Consider the following 11,122-nt stretch of genomic DNA (forward strand, 5'->3'; position numbering starts at 1 on the left):
TTTGAGAGTCTATCACATTATTTATGTGGCATTTCAAGTGCAACACGTATTGGTGTGTTTTTTATTTTTATTTTAACGTAAATTGGGTTTTGGACAGAGCTTTGGAAAAAAATATTTGAAAGTGAACTGGTCCTAATCTAGACCATCTGAGAACCAGAAGACAGTGATTGAGTATCAAGGTCACCCGCTTGTCCACTGCGAGACAAGGATGAACAACGAACAACTGTGGTCACAGACACATTTTTCAAGAGTTAGGACACAATTAGTTCAGAGCTGAAGGGAAGGGACGATCAAAATTTAGCTGTGGACTGAAACATATACTTGGGCCCTGCCTTTGGTCCCCAAAGCATTTTGAATACATTGAGACGAGAAATAATACACTGTCTCTAAAAGTTTTGCTTCTGTGAATGAAAGTGATATCATTTTTAATCATTTCAAATATAAAATGGTTCATCAGCTCTGTGTGTTATTTCTGCCATATATGAAAAAAAAAGAAAGAAAATTTTGGTAAATCATTTGGTAAATCAGAATTATGTCAGCTATAAACAACTATAATTGTAAGATAAAAAGTCAAAATTTAAATAAAAGTCATGGAATATGACATTCAAAAGTAAGATACACTCAAAATTACAAGACAAAATTAAGTCGGAACTAAGAAAAAGTCACAATTAGGAAAAATGTCAACAGTTTCATAATCTTGACTTGTTATCTTAGAATTATAATAAGTATCATAATTTTAACTGTCAATATATATATATATATATATATATATATATATATATATATATATATAAACAAATCACAATTATGACACACCATAAACACTTTTTTAGATTATTATTTCAATATCTTATAATGCATTGTCATAATGACTTATATCTACTTTCTTTCATCATTTTTATATTTTTATCATAAATGTCTTAATCTCTTGTGACTGTTTATTTCAGAATTATGACTTAACGTTTCTCAATTTTGCCTATGTCACAATTACTACTTTTTATGATTAGAATGATTTTCTGATGTGGAAGAAATGGGATTACATACTAAATATATTAATTCAAAAGATTAGTACCTGAAATACAAATGATATCTGCCTAGAAGGATTAAAAATCATTATCTAGTAATCACGAATCTCGAATGAATGACAAAAAGGTCATAAAAAAATAATGAAAACTGCTCAGAATGTTTATCTTGGCTTTAAGAGGATTAATAGGGTGAAAATACATTTTACAAACAAGATCACTGTTGGGCCCAACAGTTTTATTAAGGTTTCTGTATAGGTTTTCTACACAGCAAAATTAAACCAAGCATTTCTATTTTTGTATTTCTTGTAAAATTGTATTCAAGACACCAGAGAGGACACCAGAGCACCGCAATCACATTTAAAAACTGCATTATTAATGGCAAATGGCTTATCCTATGAAACGTGTCCTTTTCTCCTGCAGCTAAACTAATATGGAACAACCGATTCATCTCGGTACCAGACACAAAGGTAGGTTTCAAATCCACAGCAAGCTCGATATTTAATTTCACGTGGTGAATGTAATTACGTGAAGAAATGATACCGTGCCCCGGATTAAATCAGGGAGTTATTGAGAGTGCCTGTAATTTTAATTCCGTTAGGATGATATTACAGAAGACCAGCTGAGAAAGTATTATATCATGACATGAGAGAACACTGCCACTTTGTGGCACATAAGGGACTTGCATGAGGAGGTATAAAACTCGATCTCTTAAAAAATGACGGTTTAAATTATATATATATATATATATATATATATATATATATATATATATATATAAAATCTATGCATGCATGTATACCACTTACCATTCAGAAGTTAGATTAAATTGATTTAAAGTGACAGTCAATACTTTTATAATGCTACAAGCGATTTCTATTACAAATAAACGGTCTATTAATTTCTATTAAATTAGAGAGTCCTGAAAAACAAATGTATGACAGTCTCCAAAAAAAAAAAAACACTGATAATGAGAAAGCATCCAGTCAAAATGATTTCTGAAGGATCATGTGACACTGAAGCCTGTAGTGATGCTGAAAACCACCGATCTATAATATAGATCAGTGCTGAAAACTCATCTTTGCGTCACAGGAGTAAATTAATTTTTAAAGCATATTCCAGTAGAAAACACTTATTTTATAGTGTAATAATTTCTCATTTTTTGGGGGGCAAAAACGGATGCTTTCTAAAACATTGATGTAAAATACTTAACCGTTTAAAATGACTAGTCATACAAAATTAGATTTTTAGGATAAATGTTCTTCTGAGGTTTCATGAGATACACTTCTGAAAATAATTAAATTTAGCGATTAAATTCAAACTAATTTCACATCATACCAATTTTTGGTATACTTTTACAAAGCAATCATTCTTAACAATCAAACAGACGGAGTCTTTCCTGTGGGGTTTATGTATTTCTTTTAATTACACATTAAATAAGACTGATGAGATTAATGCATTTATAAAACCGTGCAGATCTGAGAACAGCTTGCCTCATCTTAATAATCAAATTCACCAAAACATGACAGATGTGAAAGACGACCTCAGATCGGCACTTTCTCATATACGTGAACACGTGACCCTTCATTACAATTAAGCGTCATTCAATTCATTAAACCAAAAAAAAAAAAATAAGCACAATTTACAAAATAGTCATCTTTCTTATCACAACCGTACAAAGGCTGTTAAAACAAGGTCCATGTTCAGGTGAACCATTTTATCAACATGTGCAATTGGCACACAAACAGACAGAAAACATTTCAGAAACGATTCAAAAAATATCTAATGACTTCGCTACTCGCGTTACAGACGGCTAGTAGGCTAAATGGTTTTAAAGGGAACAGAAATCACCCAAAACACTTTAAACTTTGCATAAGAGCGGACGTCCTGATTTATTTCCGGTTTAGATTTCTCTGTATTAGTCAAACTGTGATATAGAAACAATTATTAGAAAAAACAAACTAGTAATAGTTAAGGATGCATGGTAAAATAGCTCACCGACGGTTTTAAAGCAACATTTTGCTCTTATATCGAAAATATCCCACAAATGACATCATCTCATGACATCAAGTATTGCCACACAAAATAAATCTTTCGATCACTCTCTTTGGTTTGAGTGATGGCTGAAAATGTGCCCTCCAGAGCTAAGCTAGCCACGTTTTACCATAGTACACAACTGACTCTTGGAAATGTATGCGTTTCAGTTTCGATTCGACTAGAATTGGGCTTCTAGAACTATAAGGTCTTGATAGTTGATGGCAGCATAAACAAACAAGGCATTTGTTGTCTTTTTTTAAATATATAAACATATATTTTCATCACAACAACTAGTGGTACAGTAGGTTATATTCACTAATCAAAATTTAGCAAAAACAATTCAATGTAATTAATTACTCGGACTTCTAAGGCGCTGTTTGGCTGGGCACAAGAGGGTTTATATTCATACGTCATAAAAATCCTCCTCTGAGTGCAGAAGTGAGGCGTTCGTGAGCGTAGAACGTTACAGAAAAGAGATTCGAATTATTACGCACTCCCTGGAATACTGGATTCTGATTGGCCAGCTTTATATTTTAGTCAAAATCTGCTAAGGGGGAGTAATGCAAAAACGGTTTAAAAAAGAGATTTATCAATATTACTTACAACAGGATCTGCATTTTTTTCTCATGGGATTAAATAAAAGATTTGTGTTATAAGAGACAATTTGGTTTTCAAAAGTCGATTCATTTACGACAGCTGAATTTAACGATTTGTCCGTCAAAAATAACGTGCAGAACATTCGGTGGAAGAATGTAGGAGAAGCTAGCGGAGGTTCAGGGAGTGCACACATTTCCTAAAAACAAATGTACCTACACACAAACGTTTTGACGGTTATCGCCTTCCAGAAAGAAAATGTGGACCGCGCGGCTAAAACACGCCGTCTGTCAGAAACGTAACATACCTAAAACAGAACAGATGCGAGTATACCTTTGTTCTTCACTCCCTGAAACTAACAGGTGGCTTTTATTAAAATGCAGATCACCATCTTCTCAGTCCTTTAAAAAATTAAATTATATATTAAAAAAAATGTTTGGTTTCGTTGCTTAAGATCATCATTTTCTTCTTACCAGATTTTGACTTGTATATAAACCTTCATGAATTTAACTGAAAAGATCACAATGGCCTTGTTGAAACCGTAGCGCCTGTTTGGACCAACTGAGAACATCCTTTCTACACAGCAGTGGCTATTATACAGTATTCAACGCATTACCGTTCCCTGGGAGTTTACAGAACAGAACACAGCATGCAAACAGGGAAATAAGGTTAAGATTTCACCATATATACACACACACACACACATTACCATCGTTAATCCGACTACAATGGAAGTTCACATGCAGGTTGTTTTTGGAAGTCTGGGACATACAAAGGCAGGGTCATACACAGTGATAATGCATCAAAACTCCCTCTGAAAGTGTTGGTCCTAAAAAAAAAACTAATTCCTCAATGTTTCGGTTCCTGCAAAATCAAGTGACTCACATGCAAAATTCAGCTACACGTCTAGATCTCTCTCATACAGCACACCAAAGCCTCGTTTTCAATTCCACACCTTTCTTTAGAAACCTGCTAAACTACTCTAAACCAACTGCAAAATAACACCAGTTTTAAAGCCCACCCGATAAAATAAGCCATAAAGGTGACCAACACTTTGGGGCAACTGGCACCGAACGAGAAGTAAAGCTTATTTCTTTTAAGAAAACAAGTAGAATAAGGATCCATTCTGTATTCGGAGCAGGCTAATAATTTAGTGTAATGTACAAAATGCAGTTGTGAACCTTTTTTTCTTTTCTTTTTCCGAGTCTATAATGACAGGAAAGGCTTGTTCACATTAAAACACATTTTGTTTTGGATTTCTTCTTTTTCTTCTTGCCCTCCTTGCTCATCTTCTCCTTGTGCTTCCGGATTTCTCGGACTAGAGTATAAAACGCGTCGTCCACGCCCTTCAAAATAAAGGGGAAACAAAAGGTGATTATCTTAAGCATCGAACACTAGAACACAAAATAAGAATGACTTTTCACAGATCTATGGCCAAACGTTTGCCGCCATATTCCCAAACATTAGCCACTTAACAGCAATTCTGCACTATAAATAAAAACACTGTGCTTAAATACAAAAAACAATAGCATCGTTTCAATTCAGTACAACTAATAGTAATAAGATAACCATTACAGTTAGCATTGTACATTACCAGTCCTAAAATTTCTTTATGAAATGTATGGGCTGAAATATGACCCAGATATTTAATTGAGATCCACCCAAGAACAGGTGTAAACTGCAGTACAGATGTCGTACCCCACAGCTGGGCAGCAAACTTACCCCGCTCACATCAAAACACAATTTTTAAGCTTGATGCATTGAGTCGTCTTTTCTTCTTTACTGAGTTTCCTCAGCCGGTATTGCCTGATCTCCCGTACCAGAGTATAAAAGGCATCTTCCACTCTCTGCAGTGCAAAACACAACTCCCTTCAGTGTTGGGGAAACCATCCAAATTGGTTTATGGCGGCACCATTAATATTAGCTTCGGACAACATTTTAAGGGTTTCTAAATTAGTAAGTAATGTGCCAGAACATACATTTACATAAAAACATATAATAAACAAAGACAAGAGAATTAGAAAGTGAATCTGCTATTTGAGGAATACACACAAAACCATTTCAGCCTGCGGCCAGAGAGGGATTTGTGGGTATTGGAGACTGTGGTGTCGGTGGGGAGCATGTGAGGCTCGAAACAGAGAAAAGAAATGAATTCAGGAGCTTTTATTACACCCCGGCACCACAAGGAGTTGTGATTGGAGCACTGCAGAGGGAGGTAGAGCATTTGCTCTGATCTTTAACATGACGGAGAGAGCGGTTCAATGTCCCCAGCTGATTTATAGTGATTAAACCCCCCATCAATCAATCCAAATAGCATTCTTTGCCATTAAGAGAGTCATTAATGAAATCAAACGCAGACAAATTATAATGAACGCACAAGAGAGGCCAGGCACAAACCCAGAGGAAGAGCAGTTGTGTCGTGTGATATGACCTGATTGATTATTCATAAAGCTCGTCAGAACGAACTCATGCATAAACCCAGTGTGAAGCACAAGGACGCAGCGACCAGTTTTCCTACACCACTACAGATTTCAACCGCCTTCAGCTGGTGTGTGAATGACACAAAAACCACGTCTGAGTCACATTTACCCCCCAGAAAAACAATCTAGTAAAATACACATTTATGCAATAAGATGATTTTTTTTGTAAATGTAATAAATAGAAACAGCAATAAGGGAGTGTAACAATACACTGTTCAATATACGACATTGATCTCATGATGCAATAACAAAAAAAAAACCTTACTGAAGTAGTTAAATAATTATTTCCAAAGACATTGTAAACAGTTCACAAATATATAATATGCACAGAAATATTAAGGATTCTGCTTAACTGAAAACAATTATTTAAGACATATTCTTGGGCTCTGTCCTCTTTTACATCAATTTAAATCGTTTGAAATATTGCATTATTTAAAAATTCAATTTTGTTTTAATTTATGAAAAACAAACAACATGGGAAGTGTGCGAGTTTCTGTATTTACCATATTTAATGTGCCATATTTAATAAAATTAGCTAAACTTTCCATTTGGGTGAACTACACAGATTTGTCATTATCCAGGATACATAGTTGCATTTTTGTACAATTTGTTACCACCCCAAAAAGCGTTACTTTTTAAGCAAAAGAAAAGGTTTTATAATAAAATAAAAACATTACAATACACTAAATTAATAACAATAATTTCTACTTTATTTTGATTTTGGGGTTAAATGTGACCCAGACATGTTCTTGAAAAGCTTTACAGCTGACCCTTAAAGCTGCGGTAGGTAACTTTTGACGCTCTAACGGTTAATAAACAGAACTGCTTGCGTCCTGCGTAAGAACATCGTAGCCGGAACTATATTTTTATGTTTATATTATATTTTACAAAAGTTACCTACTGCAGCTTTAATGGCTGTATATCAAATCGGGCTATAGTCAGCTTTTATTACAGATTTTAAATCATATTTAACCCCATAATGCACTAAATACACCATGAAATGGTATTCACAACTCATTTAACTTCCATAATGATGCATTTCTGAGCAAAATTATACAGTGGGGCAGAAAAAATTGGGGTGATTATGAATCAGAATTTGACTAAACCCTAAGATACACTGCGAAATTATAGACTCGTTTTAATTGTGTCCTCAGCGTTACCGTAGTTTCAGAAGTGGACAAATGTTTTTTGTAATGATGAACAAGACCAATGATGTTCAGATTTCATGCTGTCTTTAAGTCAGTCAAAATAATAGTCTTTCAATGTGAAAACTTTTATTTTCATTAATACGTCAAACAGGCTTGTATTCAGCACACGAGCGCCCATGTTTTCCATACCTGTCTCGTCTTTGCCGAGGTCTCTATAAATGGGATGCCGTAGCTCCGTGCTAAATCCTGAGCCTGCTTGGTGTCCACACTGCGGGAAGGAAGATCACACTTATTCCCCACCAGGACCATGGGGACGTCCTCAGAGTCCTTTACTCTCTTTATCTGCTCTCTGTCAAAGCACACAGAACATTGCACATCTAGAATTAGTTTCTCCTTTTGAGGTGTTTTAACCCTTTACAGACCTGATTCTGCAGGTTCTGTGACTGCACAGCATGTGGTGTATACCTGTAGTGGTGAATGTCCTCAAAGGACTTGGTGTTATTGATGGCGAAGACACAGAGGAAGCCCTCTCCTGTCCTCATGTACTGGTCCCTCATGGCGCTGTACTCCTCCTGACCTGCAGTGTCCAAGATGTCCAGGAGACACGTCTCTCCGTCAATCACCACCTGCTTCCTGTACGAGTCCTGCACAAGTGAAAAGATATTTTGAGCATATTGAGCAGTATATAAATCCCAAACTTTACTGGTTCTGTAATATAGATTTTTCACAATACCCAAGCCTAAAATATACCAAAAACCTGACATTTGTAAAATGACAAATTGTCCATGTAGGCAAAAACTGCATTTGAATATTAGCAAAATGGTGTAGAAGTCAACATTACATTCAAATTAGAAAGATTATTTTCATGCATGCTTTTGGTCTTAATCAGCGCATATTAGTTCATATACAATTTGTCTTTGTAATCTTGTGACGAAACTACAAAACATCTACAAACATCTCATAAATAATCTGTTAATACCTTCAAAACCTCTACAGACATTTAAAAAACAACTACCAAACATCTAATAACTACACCTAAAAAAAATCTAATTAAACACGCATCTAAAACTACAAAAAAAAAACAAGCATCTAAAACGACAAAAACAAGCATCTAAAATTACAAAAAAAAACAAGCATCTAAAACTACAGAAGAAAACTAAAGTGACCTAAAAACTTTAAACAAAACTACAAAAACACCTAAAATAACTTCAAATAAGTTAAAATAATTCAAAACATTCAATAAACAACCAAGAACAACTTTAATTTTAGCCCCCCAAAACACACACGTTAAGCACCAAAGAAAAAGCAAACAAACAAACTTATTTGCTATTATGCAAATTTAAAAATCTAAACTTAGAAGAGTGCCAAGCCAGAAAAGTGAAAGGCAAGAGACACAATGGCCTTCGATGTGGAATCCACCTCTTAAACCAGAATAACCAGATCGCACTGTTGAATCTATAACAGTGGATGTTTTGCATATTCACATGTGGATGAGTTTCACAGCTTGCTGTGGCAGTACAAAGTGAGTGTCCTGACAGCGCTAGACACAGAGGTACACATGCCTCACCTCTATGGTTGGGTCGTATTCGTCCACAAAGTGGTTCTGGATGAGTTGGATGGTGAGAGCGCTTTTGCCCACGCCTCCAGCCCCCACAACCACAAGTTTATATTCAGTCATTCTTCACCTGTAATAGAAAAAAAACAAGCGCTGAAAATCAATGAGCAGTTAAAGACTTTTTCTGCTCCAGCTTTAATGTACTTACCAGACTTCAGATAAGTGCTAATTGACTTACACCATTATCCAAAGTGACTTACAGTTCACTAATTACAGGTTCAGTCCACTGAAGTAACGTTGCTCAATGGAGAATCAGTGATAGCTCAATAATAAAGCCTTTTGCAGTTTGAACTTACAACTTTTCAGCTACCAGTTCAGATGTTTAACCATTACACCACAGCACCCTAAATTAAGGCAAGACTGCCAAGGTTTGTCACTCTGACATTACTTAAAATGCCAAGTCTACTGGACTGACCCAAAATAACTTTATATAAAACATTAAACACTCTTCTCAACTTCTATCTTACTATTAAAACTATAATCCATTTTAAATAAATTTACAGATATATTTACAGAAATGGTCATTATGGAACTGAATCAGCTGATCCTCAAAAGAATACTACAACTGAAATAAGAGTTACAAATATGACTATATAGAACATTGTTGACATCTTAAAATTGCAATGTTTTAACTGAGATTTTATTTTATTTGTTTTACGTATTTTAACATCTGTTTGCATGTTTCTCAGAAGATATTAATTCTAAAAATTAATATTTTTTTTTTAAATTGTATAATAATTCTCCTGCTAGACTGGCATTGAAAATAAGAACTTGTTATTAATTAATTTGTCTGGTTAAATAAAGGTTAATTCAAATATGTTTAACCTTATGGTTATGCTATAATAGATTTTCTACACTATAACTAAAAAGTCCAGTTAAATAAACCGATTCCATGCATAACAGATGACAGAACATGATGATTTGACATGATATGAGTTTATGTATTATCTTACATGATGCTACTATATAACTTCACCTCGTGTATAATCGTTATCACTTTGTTACAATAACTCAGCAAAACCAATTAATCGACAGAAAACAATCAATTCAAAACGTGATACAGTAGCAGAATAAAATTATTTAGCAATTTTAAGTTATGAATCTAAAGCCTAGTCTTCTGTAAGGCATTTTTACGACTTTTCTTTATAATCATTTAAAATCGATTAACTAAAATACTCGACTACAACATAATACTACCATTCGACATTATGGGACATGTTTCACTGTGTTTGTACGGGCTACCATTCTTAAAGTTTTGTTATGTACCATTTTGAGGTTAAATGATTTACGTATGTTTAATAATTTTGTGTGATTTCGATTTTAAATCGAGTTTTAATAAGTTAATCGTTGAGAGAAGTGCAGTTAAGCGCATTGTACCGTAGGGCCCGAGCTCACTTGGGCGTGCGATGGCAATAACACATAGGAACAAAATATACACTTACAAAAGCTCACATATAACCAATTCTTAGCTGTATCTTTATTTGACTGTTAGTGACTGTAAATACACACGTTAAAACAGCTTTTCTATTATTATTATTATTATTATGTTTTACCTCTGGGTTAGTAGTAAGTTCCGCATCTGAAAAGCCTCTAATGACTCAAGCGTTTATCATGACCTTGCTATGATGTTATTATCCTTTTATACAGCGTGTATAAAGCCGCATATATCCGTTTCCAATCCAAGTGTTTAAAGGGTTTTTCTAACCGAAAACTGACACTTTCTAACGAAATAGAGATTAATTTCTTCTTTCTAGGCTAACGTTGCATGGCCTGCGCTCGGAGGCTGTGCTTTCACAGATATGGGCGGACACAGTTCGGAATGATCACTTACCCCAAAATATCAACGATTTTCAGCTGTTTACGGCTATTTTCAGTAGGTGGAGGAGGTTAAAAGGACGAGTAACACGCAGTCGAGCAGCCACTTCCGAGCATCAGCATGCATCTTGCATTATAATGGACGAAACATCTGTAGGTGCAAACAATCCCGATGAGATGTGCTTAATCAATAACTGACCGATAATCAACACTGGTAATCCAGGCTAAATGTGGTTAGACGACGGATGATAAATGCACTTTAATTTACTGTGTAGTAGCACAAGAGAATGTGCTGTGACATTTTCGATACTGGGCACAGACCGGCTTTTGACAAGCGCTGAGGGCAATATTGGTGTAGACTGGCTTGCTGCTTAAATAGGCCCTAAATATAACCGGAACGTGTACGTGCGC

At 35.0% G+C, this 11,122-nt stretch overlaps 1 protein-coding gene across 3 annotated transcripts; it reads right to left on the reverse strand.

Moving 5' to 3' along the window:
- Positions 1-2,417: 2,417 nt before the first annotated feature.
- Positions 2,418-11,073, reverse strand: LOC128014233 (GTPase KRas). Of its 3 annotated transcripts, none has more exons than XM_052597630.1 (6): positions 10,728-11,073; positions 8,849-8,966; positions 7,747-7,925; positions 7,471-7,630; positions 5,376-5,500; positions 2,418-4,999 (listed from the first exon to the last, which is right to left on the reverse strand). In XM_052597630.1, the coding sequence occupies exons 2-5, from the start codon at positions 8,957-8,959 to the stop codon at positions 5,381-5,383; spliced, it is 570 nt and encodes a 189-aa protein (XP_052453590.1). In that variant the 5' UTR covers positions 8,960-8,966; positions 10,728-11,073; the 3' UTR covers positions 2,418-4,999; positions 5,376-5,380. The 3 variants fall into 3 exon arrangements, with proteins under 3 accessions (XP_052453590.1, XP_052453591.1, XP_052453592.1); XM_052597631.1 differs by lacking the exon at positions 10,728-11,073 and adding an exon at positions 10,450-10,686; XM_052597632.1 differs by lacking the exon at positions 5,376-5,500.
- Between the last annotated feature and the right edge of the window lie 49 nt (positions 11,074-11,122).

Source organism: Carassius gibelio, chromosome B25 (assembly GCF_023724105.1).
Source record: "Carassius gibelio isolate Cgi1373 ecotype wild population from Czech Republic chromosome B25, carGib1.2-hapl.c, whole genome shotgun sequence".
Taxonomy (NCBI): domain Eukaryota; kingdom Metazoa; phylum Chordata; class Actinopteri; order Cypriniformes; family Cyprinidae; genus Carassius; species Carassius gibelio.

Excerpts from the sequence above, each read along its gene's own strand:
- LOC128014233 (XM_052597630.1), bottom strand. The coding sequence starts at position 8,959 with ATGACTGAATATAAACTTGTGGTTGTGGGGGCTGGAGGCGTGGGCAAA. Across the intron at positions 7,926-8,848 it reads AATACGACCCAACCATAGAG|GACTCGTACAGGAAGCAGGT; the intron begins GTGAGGCATGTG and ends TCACTTGTGCAG. Across the intron at positions 5,501-7,470 it reads CCTCGGCAAAGACGAGACAG|AGAGTGGAAGATGCCTTTTA; the intron begins GTATGGAAAACA and ends TTTGCACTGCAG.